Below are 22,063 nucleotides of genomic sequence, written 5' to 3'. Positions count from 1 at the left end.
CCTATAGATATCAATTAGGTTTAACTGGTCTATTGTATCATTTAAAGTTTGTGTTTCCTTGTTAATTTTCTGTTTAGTTGATCTATCCATAGGTGTGAGTGGGGTATTAAAGTCTCCCACTATCATTGTGTTACTGTTAATTTCCCCTTTCATACTTGTTAGCATTTGCCCTACACATTGCGGTGCTCCTATGTTGGGTGCATATATATTTTAATTGCTATATCTTATTGTATTGATCCTTTGATCATTATGTAGTGTCCTTCTTTGTCTCTTTTCATGGCCTTTATTTTAAAGTCTATCTTATCTGATATGAGTATTGCTACTCCTGATTTCTTTTGGTCTCTATTTGTGTGGAATATCTTTTTCCAGCCTTTCACTTTCAGTCTGTGTATGTCCCTTGTTTTGAGGTGGGTCTCTTGTAGACAACATATATAAGGGTCTTGTTTTTGTGTCCATTCATCCAGTCTTTGTCTTTTGGTTGGGGCATTCAACCCATTTACATTTAAGGCAATTATTGATAAGTATGATCACGTTGTCAGTTACTTTGTTGTTTTGGCTTCGAGTTTATAAACCCTTTCTGTGTTTCTTGTCCAGAGAAGATCCTTTAACATTTGTTGGAGAGCTGTTTTGGTGGTGCTGAATTCTCTCAGCTTTTGCTTGTCTGTAAAGCTTTTGATTTCTCCTTCATATTTGAATGAGATCCTTGCTGGGTACAGTAATCTGGGTTGTAGGTTTTCCTCTCTCATCACTTTAAGTATGTCCTGCCATTCCCTCCTGGCCTGAAGAGTTTCTATTGAAACATCAGCTGTTATCCTTATGGGAATCCCCTTGTGTGTTATTTGTTGTTTTTCCCTTGCTCCTTTTAATGTGTTCTTTGTGTTTGATCTTTGTTAATTTGATTAGTATGTGTCTTGGGGTGTTTCGCCTTGGGTTTATCCTGTTTGGGACTCTCTGGGTTTCTTGGACTTGGGTGACTATTTCCTTCCCCATTTTAGGGTAGTTTTCAACTATTATATCCTCATGTATTTTCTCATGGTTTTTCTTTTTGTCTTCATCTGGGACTCCTATGATTTGAACGTTGGGGCGTTTAACATTGTCACAGAGGTCTCTGAGGTTGTCCTCATTTGTTTTCTTTTTTTTTCCTCTCTGCTTCATTTATTTCTACCATTTTATGTTCTACCTCATTTATCATATCTTCTGCCTCTGTTATTCTACTGTTGGTTCCCTCCAGAGTGTTTTTGATCTCATTTGTTGCCTTATTCACTATATATTGACTCTTTTTTTTTTCTTCTAGGTCCTTGTTAAACATTTCTTGCATCCTCTCGATCCTTGTCTCCAGTCTATTTATCTGTAACTCCATTTTGTTTTCAAGATTTTAGATCATTTTCACTATCATTATTCAGAATTCTTTATCAGGTAGATTCCCTATCTCTTCCTCTTTTGTTTGGTTTGGTGGGCATTCATCCTGTTCCTTTACCTGCTGAGTATTTCTCTGCCTTTTCATCTTGTTTATATTCCTGTGTTTGGGGTGGCCTTTCTGTATTTTCGCAGTTTGTGGTTCCTCTTTATTGTGGAGGTTCCTCACTGTGGGTGGAGTTGGATGGGTGCCTTGTAAAGGTTTCCTGGTTAAGGAAGCTTGTGTCAGTGTTCTGGTGGGTGGGGCTGGATTTCTTTTCTCTGGAGTGCAAAGAAGTGTGCAGTAGTGAATTTTGAGATGTCAGTGGGTTTGATGTGACTTTGGGCAGTCTGTATATTGAAGCTCAGGGTTATCTTCCTGTGTTTCTGTAGAATTTGCGTCGTATGTCTTGCTCTGGAACTTGTTGGCCCTTGGGTGGTGCTTGGTTTCAGTGTAGGTATGGAGGCTTTTGATGAGCTCTTATTGATTAACGTTTCCTGGAGTCAGGAGTCCTCTGGTGTTCTCAGGTTTTGGACTTAAGCCTCCTGCCTCTGGTTTTCAATCTTATTCTTACAGTAGCCTCAAGACTTCTCCATCTATACAGCACCGATGATAAAACATCTAGGTTAATGATGAAAAGTTTCTCCATAGTGAGGGAAACCCAGAGAGGTTCACAGAGTTACATGGAGAAAAGAAGAGGGAGGACAGAGATAGAGGTGACCAGGAGGAGAAGAGGGGGAATAAAAAGGGGAGAGAGCAAGCTAGCCAGTAATCGCTCCCCAATGTGCTCTCCCCAGTCTGGACCCTTCAGAGATGTTCACAGAGTTACACAGAGAAGAGAAGAGGAAGGAGACAGAGGTGGCCAGGAGGATAAAAGGGGGAATCAAAAGGAGAGAGACAGATCCAGCCAGTAATCAGTTTCCTAAGTGTTCTCCACAGCCTGGAACACACAAAGAGATTCACAGAGTTGGGTAGAGAAGAGAAGGGCGAGGGAGGAGATAGAGGAGACCTGGTGGAGAAAAAGGAGAGTCAAAAGTGGGAGACAGCAATCAAGCCAGTAATCTCACTCCCAAGTAAAAATGGGTACTGAAGATTGGGTTCTTAAAGGTACAAAATTGATAACAAATACCAAAAAGCAAAGATTAAAAATCTACACTAGAGGTTAGATTCTCAAAAGTACAATATTAAAAAAACAAAACAAAGTCACAAAAATTATAAAATATATATATGAAGTTTGTTTTAAAAATAGGGTCTTTTTTTTGCAAGGTAATGGTAGGTTATAAAAATGAAAATTAAAGGAGTAATAGATGACTTAAAAATTAAAAAAATTAAAAATTAAAAAAATGATAATAGTAAAAATATATCTAGGACTTTCTCTGGAGCTGTTGTGGATAGTGTGGGGTCAGTTCATTTTCAGATAATTCCTTGATCCGGCTTATACTTCTCAATATCTATAGGCCATTTCCTATGTAGTTGGTGCTAACTACAGCGTCTTAATCTATTGCACCTGTCACTTCCAAAGCAGTTCCCTCTGTTTATTTTAGCTTCTTCTGTTTCCTGGTCTCTTCAGTGTCTGATTTCTGCCCTGACACAAGGGGGTTCTAATGGTCACTTTTTTCGGCTCACTTGTTCAGTAGTGCTGTGGGGAGTGAGGAACACTGCAAACAAATATTACTGGCATGTGTGGGGAGTGCTCGCAGTGTTTCAGCCGCACTGGGTTTGCCCCCGATCATGATGTGTGTGCTTTCCCAGTCTACACTGCTCAGACTCTAGGTTGCTCTGCTGGGAACTGTCTAATGTGGGCCCTGGTTTGCCTGCACTTCCCAGGTCTAAGCCGCTCAGATTCAGGTTCTCTGATACTCCACAAAGGCGCAGACTTCGTTGGGCCTGCGTTTTGCACTGTCCCAGGTCCGAGCACAGTTCAGGTGACCAGGTGCTTGGTGCATGTAGTCACCCCCAGTTGAAGGCTGCGACTTAGCCCTCCCCTGTCCCAGCCGCTCGGTTTTCTGGGTGTGTCTCTTCTGGGGAGCTGATCTCTGGCTGCGGCCCTCCTGGCAGATGTCGACCATCCAGAAACCCAAGAAGTCTTGGTTAGCAATGAAGCCTGCTTGCAGTTTGGTAGAGGATGCCTCTCTGGGGCCGCAATTGCCCCCTTCCGGCTCTGGCTGCTCTTGCCTGCCTGTCTCTTGCAGGGGGTGGGCCAGTCCACAGCCGGCTAGCTCTCCTCAGTCCTTTGCTACGACTAACCTATGTCTAGGTTAGTCATAGCTTTTCTTCCAAGGAGGAAGCATTTTTTAATTTCATGGCTGCAATCACCATCTGCAGTGATTTTGAAGCCCCCCAAAATAAAGTCTCTCACTGTTTCCATTGTTACCCCATCTATTTGTCATGAAGTGATGGGACCAGATGCCATGATCTTGGTTTTCTGAACGTTGAGTTCTAAGCCAACTCTTCCACTCTCCTCCTTCAGTTTCATCAAGAGGCTCTTTAGTTCTTCTTTGCTTTCTTCCATAAGGGTGGTGTCATCTGCATATCTGAGGTTATTGATATTTCTCCCAGTAATCTTGATTCCAGCTTGTGCTTCCTCCAGCCCAGCATTTCTCACGATGTACCCTGCATATAAGTTAAATAAGCAGGGTGACAATATACAGCCTTGACGTACTCCCTTCCCTATTTGGAACCAGTCTCTTGTTCCATGTCCAGTTCTAAGTCTTGCTTCTTGACCTGCACACAGATTTCTCAGGAGGAAGGTTACCTGGTCTGGCATTCCCATCTCTTGAAGAATTTTCAACAGTTTGTGGTTATCCACACAGTCAAAGGCTTTGACATAGTCAACGAAACAGAAGTAGATGATTTTCTGGAACTCTCTTGCTTTTTCGATGATCCAATGGATGTTAGAAATTTGATTTCTGGTTCTCGGCCTTTTCTAAATCCAGCTTGAACATCTGGAAGTTCACAGTTGACATACTGTTGAAGCCTGGCTTGTATAATTTTGAGCATTACTTTGCTAGTGCGTGAGATGAGTGAAATCGTGCAGTAGTTTGAACATTCTTAAGCATTCCCTTTCTTTGGGATTGGAATGAAAACTGACGATTTCCAGTCCTGTGGCCACTGCTGAGTTTTCCAAATTTGCTGGCATATTGAGTGCAGCACTTTAACAGCATCATCTTCCAGTATACTTGCTGGAAAAATTAAGTGTTATCTATGGTATGTTTTCTTTTCATTGTAGAAAAATCAGTAGTAAAATGTACTCAAATAAATATTTCTTCTTCAAATGCTTTTTTGTTATTTTGAAATACAGATTCACAGAAAGTCACAAAGAAATATATAAAAGAGGTCTCATGCACCCTTCCCTGAGCCTTCTCCAATGTTTAACATCTTGTACAACCACAGTACAATATCAAAACCTAGAAAGTGAAATTGATACAATCCATAGAGCTCATTCAGATCTCATGAGTTTTATATATATATATATATATATATATATATATATATATATATATATATATAATTATTTCTGTGTGTGTGTGTGTGTGTGTATTCAATGCAGTGTTATTACATGTGCAACTTTATGTAACCAGTACTATAGTCAAAATACTCAAGTGTGCCATTACCACAAGACTCCTTTATGTTACCTCTTTAAAGCCACACCATTCCTCCTCTCTTCCTGGCAACTGCTAATCTGTTCACTATCTTTATAATTCTGTTATTTCATGAATGTTACATAAATGGAATCATGCAGTTACATTTTTCCTTCACTGTTATTCCTTTGTGGTTTTCCCAAGTTATCATGCTTACCAATCTTTCATTATTTTTTATTACTGAATGGTTTTTCATTATGTGGATAATTTGTTTAACACCTCACACATTGGAGGATATTAAAGTAGTTTCCAGTTCTTGGCTGTTACAAATAAGGCTGCTGTGAACATTAATGTACACATTTTTGTGTGAACATAAGTTCTCATTTCTCTGGAATAAATGCCTATCAATTCAATTGTTGGGTTGTATAGTACGTGCTTCCCAGGAGGCTTCACAGGTGGCTCAGTGGTAAAGAATTTGCCTGCCAATGCAGGAGACCCAGGTTCAATCCCTGGGTCAAGAAGATCCCCTGAAATAGGAAATGGGAACCCACTCCAGTATTCTTGCATGAGAAATTCTATGGACAGAGGAACTGGCAGGCTACAGTCCATGGGGTCACAAAGAGTCAGACACAAATTGAGTGACTGAGCACATACACATGGTTACTCACATGTTTAGTCTTTTTTTTTTAAGAAATGGGCAAACTATTTTCCAGAGTGTGTGTGAAAGTTGTTCAGTCGTGTCCAACTCTTTGCAACCCCATGGACTATACAGTCCATGGAATTCTCCAGGCCAGAATACTGGAGTGGGTAGCCGTGTCCTTCTCCAGGGGATCTTCCCATCCCAGAGATCGGACCCAGGTCTACTGCATTGAAGGCAGATTCCTTACCAACTGAGCCACCAGGGAAGCCTAAAGTAACCATACCATTTTATACTCTCAGTAGCAGTGTATAACTGATAGAATTTTTCCAAATCTTTTATAGCATTTTGTGTTATCAAGACTTTTTAAAACTTTTAGTCATTCTGCTAGGTATATAGTGAAATTTTACTGTGCTAATAACTTTTGTTTCTCTAATGGCTTATAATGCTGAACATATTTCAAATGTTTATCTGCCATTTGTATGTCCCATTCAGTGAAATGTCTGTGCATGTCTTTTATTCATTGTCTAATTGGATTGTTTTTCTTATATTGAGTTTTGAAAGTTATTTAGTTCTAGTGCCAGTCAGTACCTAGGTCAAGGTCTTGAAGATGTTCTCCTATATTCTTCTCTAGAAGTTTTGTAGCTTTATGTTTACATTTAAATCCATGATCTATTTTGAGTTAATTTTTGTATAAAGTGTGAAACTCTGGTTGAAGTTATTATTATTATTTTTTTTACTTTTGCCTCAGTTCAGTTCAGTTCAGTCGCTCAGTCATGTCTGACTCTTTGCGACCCCATGAATCACAGCATGCCAGGCCTCCCTGTCCATCACCAACTCCTGGAGTTCACTCAGACTCACGTCCATCGAGTCGGTGATGCCATCCAGCCATCTCATCCTCTGTTGTCCCCTTCTCCTCCTGCCCCCAATCCCTCCCAGCATCAGTCTTTTCCAGTGAGTCAACTCTTCGCAGGAGGTGGCCAAAGTACTGGAGATTCAGCTTTAGCATCATTCCTTCCAAAGAAATCCCAGGGCTGATCTCCTTCAGAATGGACTGGTTGGATCTCCTTGCAGTCCAAGGGACTCTTAAGAGTCTTCTCCAACACCACAGTTCAAAAGCATCAATTCTTCCACACTCAGCTTTCTTCACAGTCCAACTCTCACATCCATACATGACCACTGGGAAAACCATAGCCTTGACTAGATGGACCTTTGTTGGCAAAGTAATGTCTCTGCTTTTCAATATGCTATCTAGGTTGGTCATAACTTTTGTTCCAAGAGTAAGCGTCTTTTAATTGAGTGTCCAATTATCTCAGCATCATTACTTAAAAAGATTATCCTCCTTCATTGACTGGCTCTTGCACCTTTGTCAAAGATCAGTTGACTCTATTTGTGTGATTCTATTTCTTGGTTTCTTTTTCTGTTTTATTGGTCTACATGTCTATCCCTCCATCAAAACCACAAATATATAGTTTTATTTCTTCCATTCTAATATATATGAATTTTATTTCTTTTCTTGCCTTATTGTAATGACTAGAAGTTCCAGAACTGTGTTAAATAAAAACGAAAGTGAAATGTTAAATGTGTTCAGCCTCACCATTATAGATGATGTTAGTTGAAAAGATGCTAAATATCTATAATCATCAGGGAAATGCAAATCAGAGATACCATCTCAATCCTGTCAGAATGGCTATTATCAAAAAGATAACATAGGCAGAAATTAACACAACATTTAATTATCTTCAATTTAAAAATAAAGAAAAAAAAACCTCAAATGTCACTACCCTCCTCAAAAAAAGAAAGACAACATACAACAAATGTTGGTGAGGGTGTGGAGAGAAGGGACTTCTCCTACACTGTTGATTGGAGTCTAAATTGGTGTAGCCACTTTGGAAAAAATCAAAAATGAAAGAACCATATCATCCAACAATCCCACTTCTGAGCATATATCCAAAGGAAATAAAATCATTGTTTCAAAAAGATACATGCACCCTAATGTTCATAGCCACACAATTTATAATAGCCAAGACGTGGAAACAACCTAAGTGTTCATCGATGCATAAATAGATAAATAAAATGTGGTATATAAATACAGTGGAATATTATTCAGCCATAAAACGAAGGCATTCCTGCAATTAGCAACAACAATGATAGATAGACCTTGAGTGTATTATGTGAAATAAGTCAGACAGAGAAAGATAAATACTGTCTACAGAGAGTAGATTGATGGTTGCCTGAGGCTATGGGTTTGAAGAAATGGAAGATGTTCATCAACGCTACAATTTTCCAGTTATAAGATGAATAAGTTCTGGAGATCTGATGTATAGCACAGTGATATACTTAACAATACTGTATTGTATATTGAAAGTTACTAAGATAGTAAATCATTAATACTCTAGCCACAATGCAAATGTGCTAATTATGTGAAGTGATGAATGTGTTAACTAAGCTTATTGTGGTCATTTCACAATATATACAGATATGTCAAATATATCTCAATAAAGCTGGAAAAATATTTTTCAAAACTATGATGTTAGCTGTAGATTATAACAATTTCATTTAAGAACAAAAATAAAAGGTACACAAAAGAAATGCTGCCAAAGAAAGGAAAAAGGAAGAGTAACTAAAAGAATATCCTACTTTGTAAAGGGGCAAACCATTTTTTATAAAACAATTGTTCTTTAAAAAAGTACCCATAGAAGACCATGTCTCCTGTCCACTCACAAGTGAAAAAGAGTGTGGTCTCATCCAGATGAATGGTCTGTGGCTGGATACATAAATCCACGCTGGCAGTGTCTAGGCTGCGCTGGTGAGTCTTAGAGTTGTAGCAAGATGCTGAGCGGCAGTGGTCTCGAAGCCAGACATAATCAAAGCGCATCACATTGTTAGCATATTGCAGTTCTAGGGAAAAGATCACATTCTTTTATTAGTATTTATTACGTTATTTATTCTATAAAAACAATAAAATATTTAGGAAAACTAAAAAATCTGGATTCAGAAAACTCCCTTCAAAAAGTCTTCTACCAACAAATGAACAAGGGCAATGCGAGGGACACTGGCCCCCTACTATTAAAATATAGCATGGAACTTCTACAATTAAAATAGTGTGATGTTGGTATAGGAATAGGCAGACAAAACAACAGAAGAGTATAAAAAGTAAAAAAATATACATGAATGCACATAGAAATTTGGTTAGTAAAAACTGACACATATAATCACTGTGAAAAATATGACTTTTTAAATAAATGGTGTCAGGACAACTGATAATCATTTGGAAAACTATAAAATCGAGTCCATACCTCATATTGTCACCAGGTTTCCAAGATAAACTCAAAACAGATAAGAGTTCTAAATTTCGAAAATGAACATGGATAGAGGATATAAAGGAGGTCCTTGAACTATTCTTGCAACTTTCCTATTAGCTTGAAGATGTATCAAAAAAAAAAGTTACCAAAAAATATCAAACACTCTATCAGATTATTCATTTAGACAGGGTAAATAAAAATGATTTCAAATTTATAACAGGAATAAAAACTATAAAGTGTCTTGGAATAAATGAAAATGTGGAAGATAACTGTGGAGAAATTCTGAAGGACTTGAAGGAAACTTGAATGGAAAAATATGCTCACAGTTGGGCAGATTCAAAAATGAAAAGACAGAAGTTCTTCCATAAATTAATACATAAAACTCCATGTACTTCCAACCCAAATCCATGTGAAAATTTTCATGTACTGGACAGACTAATTCCAAGATTCATATTCAGAATTAACAAAGTAATACTTTTGACAAAGAAAAAGAGTGGAAACCTTATTGGCTAAAGGGTTTTAGCTTAACCTCTGTCCAATTGTTGGCTGGCCACTAAACTGTACCACCCATTCATGGATCATAGCCTTGTTCAGGTGAAGGGGCTTGTCTAACTCAATGAGCTATGCTGTGCAGGGCCACCCAAGATGGACAGGTCATAGTGGAGAATTCTGACAAAATGTGGTCCACTGGAGGAGGACGTGGCAAACTACTCCAGTATTCTTGCCTCAAGAACTCCATGGGCAATATGATAAGGCAAAAAGATATGACAATTAAAGATGAGCCCCCCAGGTCAGGAGCTGTCCAACAAGCTACTGGGGAAGAGTGGAGGGCAATTACTAATAGCTTCAGAAAGAATGAAGAGGCTGGGCCAAACCGGAAATGATGCTTAGTTGTGGATGTGTCTGGTTGGGAAAGTAAAGCCAGATGCTGTAAATAACAATATTGCATAGGAACCAGGAAGGTTAGGTCTATGAATCAAGGTAAATTGAATGTGGTCAAGCAGGAGATGGCAAGCACATCAAAATCTTAGGAATCGGTGAGCTAAAATGGACAGGAATGGGCAAATTTAACTCAGATGACCATTGTATCTACTACTGTGGGCAAGAATCCCTTAGAAGAAATGGAGTAGCCATCATAGTCAACAAAAGAGTCTGAAATGCAGTACTTGGGTACAATCTAATAAACGACAGAATGATTTCAGTCTGTTTCCAAGACAAACCATTCAACATCACAGTGATCCAAGTCTATGCCTCAACCACTAATGCCAAAGAAGCTGAAGTTGATTGGTTCTATGAAGACCTACAACACCTTCTAGAACTAACATCCCCCCAAAATGTCTTTTTCATCAGAGGGGATTGGAATGTAAAATTAGGAAGCCAAGAGATACCTGGAATCACAGGCAAGTTGGACCTTAGAGTTAAAGATGAAGCAGTGCAAAGGCTAAGAGAGTTTTGCCAAGAGAATGCACTGCTCATAGCAAACACCCTCTGCCAACAACACAAGAGACCACTCCGTACACAGACATATGTGGAGATCAATACCAAACTCAAATTGATTATGTTCTTTGCAGTCAAAGATAGAGAAGCTCTATAGAGTCAGTAAAAACAAGACGTGGAGCTGACTGTAGCTCAGATCATGAGATCCTTATGCAAAATTGAGGCTTAAACTGAAGAAAGTAAGGAAAACCACCAGACCATTTAGGTATGACCTTAATCAAACCCTTATGATTATACAATGGAGGTAAGGAATAGATTCAACAGATTAAATCTGATAGAGTGCCTGAAGAACTATGGACAGAGGTTTGTAACTATGTATGGGAGTCAGTGACTGAAACCATCACAAAGAAAAAGAAATGCAACAAGTCAAAGTGGTTGTCTGAGGAGACAAAGGAGAAAGGGAAAAATATACCCAACTGAATTCAGAGGTCCAGAGAACAACAAGGAGAGATAAGAAAGCCTTCTTAAGTGAACAATGCAAAGAAATAGAGGAAAACAATAGAATGGGGAAGACTAGAGATCTCTTCAAGAAAATTAGAGATACCAAGCGAATATTTAACATAAGGATAGCATGATTAAAGGACAGAAAAAGGTAAGGACCTAACAGAAGCAGAAGATATTAAGAACAGGTGCCAAGAATACACAGAAGAACTGTACAAAAAAGGTCTTAATGACCCAGATAACCATGATGGTGTGGTCAGTCACTTAGAGCCAGACATCCTGGAGTGTGAAGTCAAGTGGGCCTTAGGAAGCATCACAATGAACAAAGTGAGTGGAGGTGATGGAATTCCAGCTGAGCTCTTGCAAATCCTTAAGACAAAGCTGTGAGAGTGCTGCACTCAATATGCCAGCAAATTTGGAACACTCAGCAGTGGCCACAGGACTGGAAAAGGTCAGTTTTCATTCCAATCCCAAAGAAGGGCAATGCCAAATACTGTTCAAACTACCACATAATTTCACTCATTTCACATGTTAGCAAGGTAATGCTCAAAATTCTTCAAGCTAGGCTTCAGCAGTACGTGAACTGAGAACTTCCAGATGTACAAGCTAGGTTTAGAAAAGACAGAGGAACCAGAGGTCAAATTACCAACATGCGTTGGACCATGGAGAAAACAAGGGAGTTCCAGAAAAACATCTACTTCTGGTTCATTGACTATGCTAAAGCCTTTGACTGTATGAATCACAAAAAACTGTGGAAAATCCTTAAAGAGATGAGAATACCAGATCACTTTACCTGCCTCCTGAGAAACCCGTATGCAGGTCAAGAAGCAACAGTTGGAACCTTACATGAAACAACGGATTGGTTCAAAATTGGGAAAGGAGAGTGTCAAGGCTGTATACTGTCACCCTGCTTATTTAACTTATATACATATTACATTGTGTGAAATGCTGAGCTGGATGAATCACAAGCTGGAATCAAGATTTCTGAGAGAAACATCAACAACCTCAGATATGCAGATGATACCACTCTAATGGCAGAGAGGGAAGAAGAACTAAAGAGACTCTTGATGTGGGTGAAAGAGGAGAGTGAAAAAGCTGGCTTGAAACTCAACATTCAAAAACCTAAGATCATGGCATTGGGTCACATCACTTCATGGCAAATGAAAGGGGAAAAAGAGGAAGCAGTGATAGATTTTATTTGCATGGGCTCCAAAATCACTGTGGACAGTGACTGCAGCCATGAAATTAAAAGACACTTCCTCCATGGAAGAAAGACTATGACAAACATTCACAGTGAATTAAAAAGCAGAAACATCACTTTGCCTACAAAGGCCCATATAGTCAAAACTATGGTTTTTCCAGTAGTCATATACAGATTTGAGAATTGGACCATAAAGAAGGCTAAGCACCAAAGAATTGATGCCTTCAAATTGTGGTATTGGGGAAGACCCTTGAGAGTCCCTCAGATTGCTAGGAGGTCAAACCAGTCAATCCTAAAGGAAATCAACCCTCAATATTGGTTGGAAGGACTGATGCTATAGCTGAAGCTCTAATACTTTGACCACCTGATGCAAAGAGCTGACTCTTTGGAAAAGACCTGAAGATTGAAGGCGGGAGGAGAAGACAATGACAGAGGACAAGATGGTTGGATGGCATCATCGACTCAGTGGACGTGAGTTGGAGCAAGCTCCAGGATATGGTGATGGTAAAGGACAGGGGAAACCTGGTTTGCTGTAGTTCATAGGATTGCAAAGAGTCAGACATGATTGAGCAACTGAACAACAACAACTTAAGTTAAAGAATAAAGTTTTAGGTTCACAGCAAAACTGAGACAAAGGTTCAGAGAGATCCATATATCCTCTGTCCCCACCTCATCCCTTAACTTTTATTCTGAGTCTTTACATTTAAAGCGTGTTTCTTGTAGACAACATGTAGGTGAATATTTTTTGATTCATTTTGACAATTTTTGTATTTTGACTGGTATGATCAGACAATTTATATTTGAAGAGATTACCAATGTAGTTGACTTTAAATCTGCCTTCTTGCTGTTTTCTATAGTTTTATTTATTCCTTACCTCCATTTTTTTCTTCTTTCTCTGTCTTTCTGATTTTCATTGTATATTTATGATTCCATTGACTTATTATTCACACTATTTTTTAAAAACATTTAAAAATTATTCTTCCAAATGTTTACAATGTACATTTTAAATAATCTAAGCCCACTTTTAAATAAATCTAAAGTGTCACTCAAAGTTGTATAGTATTTTGCATACCACTAACTATGAAAAAGAGTTCTGATTCCTCATCATCCTAGTTAGAACTTGGTATTATAAATAGAATATTCCTAATTTCTTCCTCCTATCCTGTCATATTATTGTCACTTATTTCATTTTTATATGTGCTATGAACACCAAACACATTGCTATTACCATTTAAATAGTTAAAATTTCATGTAATTCAGAAGGAGAAAAGTTTGTTTTTTATCTTCATTCCTTTCTAACACTCTTTATTTTTATGTAGATCCAAGTTTGTTACCTATATCATTTTTCTTCTGCCAGAAGAAATTCTTTTACAATATTTTGAGAAGTTAGATGAGAAAGTCTATTTCTCTTATCACTTTTGAAGGATTGCTGGATATAGAATCATAGGTGGCAGTTTTTTTCCTCTCTTTAATGTCTTAAAATTGTCATTCCATTGTGTTCCTGCTTGTATAGTTTCTCATGAGAACTTTACATAATTCTCATCTTTCTCTGTAGGTAAAGTGTTTTTCTCTCCTTTGACTGCCTTCAAGATTTGCTCTTTGTTTTTGCTCTTTTGCCTAAGTGTGGGGTTGTGTTTGTGTGTGCATGGGTTTTTAAAATGTATCCTAAGCTTCTCTAAACTTCTTGGATATGTGGTTTGGTGTTTGTCATGCATTTTGGAAAGCTTTCAGAAATTATTTCATCAAATATTTCTTCCACTTAGTTCTTTCTTTCTTCTTTTAGTATTCCATTCATGTATATTATATACCTTTTGCTACCATTCCACATTTCCTGAATACTCTGTTATGTTTTTGTTTGTTTGTTTGTTTGTTTCCACTCTCATTTTCTCTGTTCATTTCAGTGTAGGTAATTTTTAATGACCTATTTTTACATTCACTGATTCTATTCGTGGGTGTGTCTGATAAGCCCCACAAAGTCATTCTTCATTCCTGTTACTATGCTTCTGATTTCTTTTTGATTCTTTCTTGTATTTTTCTATCACTCTGTTGACACTATCCATCTGGTCTTCCATTTTGTCTACCTCTTCCATTTAGAATCCTTAAAATATTAACCACAGTTATTTTAAATTTCCTGACTGAAAATTTCAATACATATGTCACATGTGAGTCTAGTTCTGATGGTGCTTTTTCTCTTCAACTTGTGTTATTTCTTGCCTTTTAGCATGTATGTTTTGTAATTTTGTGCTTGTTGTTGACAGCCAGACATATTGTATAGAGCAGTAGATACTGAAGTGAATAGGACTTCATGGTGACTATTTATATCAATCTGACCAAGAGTTGCGCTATGTCTGATGTTTGCTCTGTCTATGAGTCCCAGAGGCTTTAAATCCCTTTAGTGATCTTGTTTTTACCTCCCCTCTTGGCCTTGCCCCTTTTCTTGGTGCTTCATGTCTGAGACAGTGTTTGTAGCTGTCATCCACTGCTATTTTAACGAAGACTTATTAGCTTGCTGGAGCCAGGGGAGGAAAGGGAATTCTCTGATCTTGGAATTAAGTCTAAGTCTTTGGAGTGCATCGTGGGTCTGTGTCTTGGGAGTATGGTCCTCACAGTTGCTTTTGGCCCTTTCCAGGGTATTGTAAGTTGAACTGTATTCCCCCAAAAGATATGTTGAAGTTCTCACCTCTAATACCTGTGAATGAGACCTCATTTGGAAATAGTACCTTTGAAGATAATCAAGACAGGATGAGGTCATACTGGATTTGGGTGGGCCCTCAATCCACTGAAGGTGCCCTTATAAGGAGAGAGAAATTGGAACACACAGAAGAGACCCAGTAAAGAAGGTTATGTAATGATGGAGGCAAACAGTGGAGTGATGTTGCCACAAGCCAAATAATACCAATGAGAGGGAAGAAAGAATTCTCTCCTAGAGCCTTCAGAGAGGACATGGCCCTGCCAACAACTTCATTTCAGATTTTCTACCTTTAGAACTGTGAAAGAATTTCTGCTGTTCTCTGTTGACTAGTTCATGGTAAATTTATCATAGCAGTGCCAGGAAACTAAAACACAGGAGTAAAGCTTTTGGCCCCTCTGCCACCTAATACCTCCCCTGGCTGTAGAATTTCCAGTCTATGTCTTTGAAATTCTCTTCCCTGTAGAGTACACTCAAGCTCAGTCACTCAATCGTGTCCACCTCTCTGCAACACCTGCCAGGCTCCTCTGTCCGTGGGATTTCTCAGGCAAGAATCCTAGAGTGGTTTGCCATTTCCTCCTTCAAGGCATCTTCTCGACCCAGGGATTGAACCCATGTCTCCTGCATTGTCAGGCGGATTCTTTACCACTGAGCTCCCTCCCCTGTATACTGAGGCTTTGATTTTTTCTTTCCTTTTTCCTTAGATGACCCAGGGAGACAAAGTGGGGTGGACCATGGCAGACCTCCCTTCCCCTAGCTGGGATGAGATTTTACTATTACCCCATATTATTTCTGTCTTTCTCACAACCTGTAAAAGAATCCTGGAAATACATGGCTAGAAGTTGTCACAACTCCACAGAAAGTATTTTCAGTCCACATGAAAAGTATGTGTCATTGCACGATGATGTAAATATACTTTACACTTACTGAAGTTTATACTTAAAATGGTTAAGATGATATATTTTGTTACTTTTTTATCACAATTAAAAATAAAGTATCTGTCTCTACACGTCTTACCAAAATGATCTTCATGTTGCTGCCAAACACAATTCAGAGACTTGGAGGCTGTATGGTGCCAATAGATGGCTAGTGGAAATAAGCTTTTGAAGTTGGACTGTTGAAGGGCCCAACGTGTGACCCGTCCCCTCAGCAGGTCCTGGAGCCTGCTTTGTAGGTGGGACAACCTGTGACACCACATCCTAGAAAATTCAACAACGAGAGTGTTAGTAACAATATAAAACAAGGTTTATAAGGCTATAGGAATAACACTACATATGTAACTATGTAAAATAATTGATTTTCTTATCTCAACCACAGAGCATTAAAGGAGAAATTCTGAAAAGCTAACCATAAGTGGTCGATAACCATTACTTCTATTTTCTTACCAGCCACTCGTATTATGCACTGTAATCTTGCTTCTATCTCACTATCTAACTGAAGTGGTTCTTTAGAAAATCACTAATTCTAATCTTCCAACCACATGTAAGGGTTGCCTTTTTAGATCTTGTCCTTCTGGGACTCATCACTGTGACACTATTGATCACCCTCATCTTGACGCCTTGAAACTTTCTTTTCCACTGATTATGTGTAATTGTGGGAGTTTCTTAAACTTTCAGTGACTCTGTTTCCTGTTCTGTAAAATGAGTATAACAATAATACTTATCTCATGGGTTTAGTGTACTTAGAACTGTGTTGTCACATAGTAAGACCTATATATGTTAGCTGTTATCATTCTAACCATCCTCATCATTATTGTTATTAGGGATAAGCTATATCTACTGGCAAAAGTACCTTTCTCGGAGTTGATGACAACCTGAATGTGATGCTTTCATAAATATTAATAAAATGACACCATTTGCATATGATCTTAAAAGGAATTCATTCATCTTGTGGGAAAAAAAGAAGGTCATGCCACTGCAGAGAAGCAATATGGAGCTTGATGTGAACCTTCTCAATAACTCCTTGCAAAAATGCTTGCTTTGAGTGGATGTGTACATGTTACTATGTGGTAAAAGTTGATAAAGGAACTGAATTTCATGCGGATGGGGGATGAAACCAATCACATATACCAAGTCCATAGCTAGAGATATAAAATAATTTGCTGATGACTGAGGGAGGTTTCTGAAATAGGTTAGGGTTTTCACCCCTGGAGGAGGGCATGGCAACCCACACCAGTATTCTTGCCTGGAAAATCCCATGGACAGAGGAGCCTGGCAGACTGTAGTCCATGGGGGTCACAAAGAGCTGGACATGACTGAGCAACTAAGCACATGGTCTTCTGGGAAAAGCCCAATTTAGTCATCATATTAGGTAATGCCTCCAATTACCTGATCCTAGGCCACCTCTCAGCCTGACTTCCTATTATTTACTTCCTTGTACTTATTTTGTTCATAGTTTCCCAGACTCACTATACTTTCTAAATTTTGAGAAACTCTTGTTCATGCTATTTGTTCTTCTAAAGTGGAAGCCCTTCCTACTCTCTTCTATTCATCTTTTAAGAATCAGTGGAGATATATCATCTCATCTAAGAATTCTTCCCTAGATTCTCAGAATGAACTAGCAGCTTTCTTTAGTTCTCTCATAACAGTCTGTTTATGCCTCTGTCTTCCTTCTCAGTACATTTTGTTGAAATTGTATGCCTTTCTATTATGACATTGTTAATTGGCTATACTCCAATATAAACAAAAAGAAGTCAGACACAAAAGGCCATATGCTATATGATCCCATTTATATGAAATGTCCAGAAAAGGCAAATTCAAAGAGATAAAAGGTAGATTAGTGCTTGTCTCCAGCTGGAGCAGTGGGGAGGGAGGAATTGGGGAATGACAGCTAATATGTGGGCAGTTTCTTTTTGCAGGGATGTAAATGCTCTAAAATTAAATTCTGATGATTGCAAAAGTTAAAAAAAAATAAATTATATGTTTTTATGCTTTACTACCAGTAAGATCTGGATACATCTCAACAGGAAACCTATGGGTCATTCATGTTTGTACCCTAACATCTAGCATGGTTCCTAGTACTTAGGAGAATTTCATAAACATTTGTGGACATTGGATTGAATTGATTTTCTTCGAGTTTCATAGCATCTTTAAATCTGGTAAGGTGTCTGCTCTAAATCTTCACTTAAGTAATGAAAGTGTTGATGAGATCAAACCAAAGGTAGGGTTTGCAATAGGCCATCTCAAATTCTTCCATTGCTTATGGTCTGCGATCAGCACTCTTTGAGTATGGTTATTAATATATAATTGTATTAATTATATAACCCACCAATATGGATTCATAATTCTTGTTCCCAAGGGTATCATAAAAGACTTGTTAAAATCTTGCTGAAATTGCATTCATTCAATGTACATGTTATAGCTGTCATATTTCCATAAACACCTCTAATAAAATTAGATCTGTGTGGAATGTCTTTGTTGATAACTTTGCAATTTTCTAGGTATTCGTTTACTTGAAAACCTGTTCTAGAAGCTAACCAAGGACATATTTAGCTCATTGATTAGTAGATTGAAAACTTCCTCCTTCTTTGTTAGAAGTGGTAGTATACTTATATAAATTAAGTGTTAAAGCACCTTTCTTTATTCTTATTAATTCTTTTGATCATTGGGAATTGTTAAACAATATCAAGTTATAACTTATCCAACCCAGGACACATGTACTTTTTCCTTCTGAGAACATAGTTAACATTGTCCTGTCTTTGCAAATACATGTTTATACAAGCTCGAGATAATTTTGGGCCTTAATCCTTTCAAATACTAATCCTTTAGGAACGTGCCATCTGCTATAATCCTTCTTTTCATTGTTTTATATATTATTCTTTAAAAAGAAAAATAGCACCTATGAGGTCATTGTAAAACTTCCCCTGCAACCCATGGCTTCCCTCAGTTCTCCTTTAATAGGATAATTTGCTGTTTCATGGTCGAAATGATGTTTTTGAGAGCTTCCCAATCTTTAGAGTCTAACGCCATCGTAATGTAAATTAAGGTCCATCAAGTATCAATCATCCTAAGAGAAACTTTTGGAGAACAGCAATCGCTAGAAATTCTAGTCAGAGTAAGCAATTACATAATAGGTCAATCTGAACCTTTGCATGGTTATTGCTAAGGAAGAAGCATTCCCTCCTAAAAGGCTTAAAGCCAAGAGTCCATTTAGCCTCTGTCAATTTTTCCTTTCAAATGTCTCTCAGATTTGTTCTTCTCTTTCCATTCCTATAGATGCCTTCATCAGCTCATACCTGGACTACTGCCATAGACTAGATGGTTTCCTTGCCTCCATTCTATCCATATTCCAATCCACCTTCCATACTACTGCCAGATTAATTTTCTTAAAACACTTTAAGCATATCACTCTCCTGCCTGAGACCTAGCTCAAATGTCACCTTTGTAAAATCTTCCTAACCCCCCTAGGAAGAGTTAGGAGCTGCCTACCCAGTGTTCTCACAGCACTTTGTGCATATCCTTATGAGCTTACAACACATCCAATAATTACCCATTTAATTACTTCTCTCTTCCATTCGCTGAGAGCTCCTTGAGGGCAGACAAAACTATTGACGCATCTCCTGGCCCCATCTATCTTGCCCCATGCCTCAGTGCCTTCACATATGCGGTTTCCTCTGCCTACTGTATTTCTCCCTCTCATTATTCCTGCTCAATTCATTTAACACATATTTATTGGGGGTCAACTTTGTGCCAGAAACTATTTTAGGCACTTGGGATTTATCAGGGAACAAAACAAACAAAAATGACTGCTTTCATGGAGCTTATCTTCTAGTGGAAGGACAAAGATAAATATAATCAATAAATATTAGAAGGCAGTCAGAGCGATGCAGCAGGATAAAGGGGTGTGCTGAAGGAAGTAGGACTTTTAAACATGGTGATCAGGGTAGACTTTATTGAGAAAAATGACGTTTGAACAAAAAGGGAATTGTGCATGATGATATCGTTCTGGTTTAAAGAAGGCCAAAGCAAAAGCTCTAAGCTGAGATTGCATCTGTCATACGTATCTTTGTCTGGGTTTAACTAGTGCAAGAATATATTGGACTGCGTGAGTTAAGAGGATGCTCCTTTACATGAGGGTCTCAAAATTAAATGCCCACAGGGTCTAGGCAAGAAACATAAATAGGTGAAGCATAAGAGACAATAGGGGACTGTGGTGAGATGGGTGAATCGAAGAATGCTTGATCTGTCCAAAAATCCTAGCCACTACGTAGCTCTAGCTAATTATTGCCAGAGAGTCTTAATGTTGCCATATTTGAGAGGAGCCAGAAATGTATATTCTATGAGAAATATCCCAATCTGTAATGTTGACAACTGCATTAGTCCAGGCCCTTTGAAAAGGAGGTGCCATGACAGGCACAGATTGTGCAAGTGGTTTATCTGGGGAAACATTTGACAGAAAATAGAGACAGAGTCTGAGAAGTCCAGGATAGTTGTGTCATGATGTAGGTCTAATCTCTGTGGAAAAGGGTAAATGCAAATCTAAACCACAATGAGATACCACCACCTATCTGTCATAAAGGCTATTATCAAAAACCCAACAAGTAACAAGTATTGGCAAGGATGTAGAGAAAAGGGAGCCCTCCAACACTGTTGATGGGAATGTAAATTGGTACAGTCACTATGGAAACCAGTATGGGGGTTGCTTAAAAAATTAAAACCAGAGATACCATATGATCCAGCAATAACACTCCTGGGCATGTACCTTAAAAACCCAAAATAGTAACTTGAAAATATATATGTACCTGTGTGTTTCAATGCGGCGTTATTTTTTTTTAATGATTCTGATCGTTAGTTGTGACCCTCAACAAACATTTCCATGTGAATTTAGTTCATAAGCTAGAGCTATGCTTCCTAAAATCCTCCCTTCCATCTTCTCTGGTTCTCACACATCCTGCCACTGCTGTAGGGATGCTCAGACTCCATGCTAAGTTGCTTCAGTCCTGTCTGACTCTGTGCAACCCTATGGACTGTAGCCCACCAGGCTCTTCTGTCCATTCTCCAGGCAAGAATACTGGAGCAGGTTGCCATGTCCTCCTCCAGGGGCATCTTCCTGGCTGAGAGATCGAACCCACGTCTCTCACATCACCTGCAATGGAGGCAGATTCTTTACTGCTAGCATCACCTTGCTGACCATGGGGATGAGCCAATACATCCATGATTCTTGGGGATGTGAGGCAGCTAGGGATCACCAGCAGCCCACCAGGGAGGCCTGGCATGGGATATAGTAACACCTTAAATCTGTAGGGACTAGACGATGCACTGGCCAGCCCCAAAGTTCTCCAGGGAGCAGCCTTGGGAGATTCTGAACAGCAACAACCCAATGCAGGTATCTGTCCCAGGGCCAGGTGGGCTCGGTGACAAAGGGAGTGGCTCTGAGCCACTTTTATTAAACCAACAGGTGGCACAGCTAAGTGCAAAACTTCACATTCCAAACTGTGGGGGACAGGAAGGGGAGTTGTTGGGTCCTTCCCTGCCCTCCTCCCACTCTCAAGCATGTTACAACACAGCTCTAAAGTCTGGAGGGCCTACCTGCTGGGTGACAGCTTAGGAGTCAGGTGGGGGAGGACCCCAGCACCCTCTAATTAGCACTCTGTCTCTGAAAAAGGTCTGGGGAAGGAGTGAAAGCTCCCCAAGCATGCCCCTAGCCTCAACTGCTCCTCTGTAACAACGGGCCCTCCTCCATCAGGAGAAACACATGTCCCTTCCCGAGCAGCAGAGTATGATCACAGCCAGCTGTTCCTGAGTCCAGGCTCAGGAGAGGAAGCCTCAGCAAGTGTCAGTTCAACCACGTGCTCAACAGGTTGGCCGCCCACCTTGGCAGCTGGGCCCCACACTTCTGCAAAGGGAGGACCCCTGGGCCTTGGGGGAACAGGACCTCCAGACACTGATGCTGCTTATAGCTCCCTGGGTAGCCCTGGGCGCCACCCCCAGCCTTCCCTTCCCACCTTTTCAGCATCTGCTGAGTCTGTAACCAAGCCCATACCTTCCCCATCATCCTTGAGGATCACACACCTGCCAGCCACGACCCCTAAGTGAGCAAAGACCTGCCTCCTAAAATATATCACCACGTCCCCTCTAGAAAACACAAATCCTGAGATCTCACCTGGTGGTCAGTGCTTAAGACTCTGCACTCTCACTGCAGGAGGCAGGGGTCTGATCCATGGTCAGGGAGAACTAAGGTAGATTTCCCAGGTGGTGAGATGGTAAAGAATCTGCCTGCCAATGTAGGAGACTCAGGATAGGGTTCGATCCCTGGGTGGGGAGATCCCCGGGAGAGGGAAATGGCCACCCATTCCAGGATTCTTGCCCGGACAATCC

General features: G+C 39.4%; 1 protein-coding gene across 1 annotated transcript in view; it reads right to left on the bottom strand.

The window, feature by feature from the left end:
- TMLHE (trimethyllysine hydroxylase, epsilon) overlaps positions 1–22,063 on the bottom strand; it is a 52,964-nt gene that overhangs the window by 25,556 nt on the left and 5,345 nt on the right. Inside the window, exons 2-3 of the mRNA XM_070784358.1 lie at positions 15,765–15,946; positions 8,339–8,515 (exon numbers count right to left, since the gene is read on the bottom strand). Coding sequence (XP_070640459.1) covers positions 8,339–8,515; positions 15,765–15,945 — 358 coding nt within the window. The 5' untranslated portion in view covers position 15,946. The remainder of the gene's footprint in view (positions 1–8,338; positions 8,516–15,764; positions 15,947–22,063) is intronic.

The sequence above is a fragment of the Bos indicus genome, chromosome X (genome assembly GCF_029378745.1).
Source record: "Bos indicus isolate NIAB-ARS_2022 breed Sahiwal x Tharparkar chromosome X, NIAB-ARS_B.indTharparkar_mat_pri_1.0, whole genome shotgun sequence".
NCBI classification, from domain to species: domain Eukaryota; kingdom Metazoa; phylum Chordata; class Mammalia; order Artiodactyla; family Bovidae; genus Bos; species Bos indicus.
The sequence above is the reverse complement of the archived record's forward strand: the minus strand, read 5'-3'. Positions and strand labels throughout refer to the sequence as shown.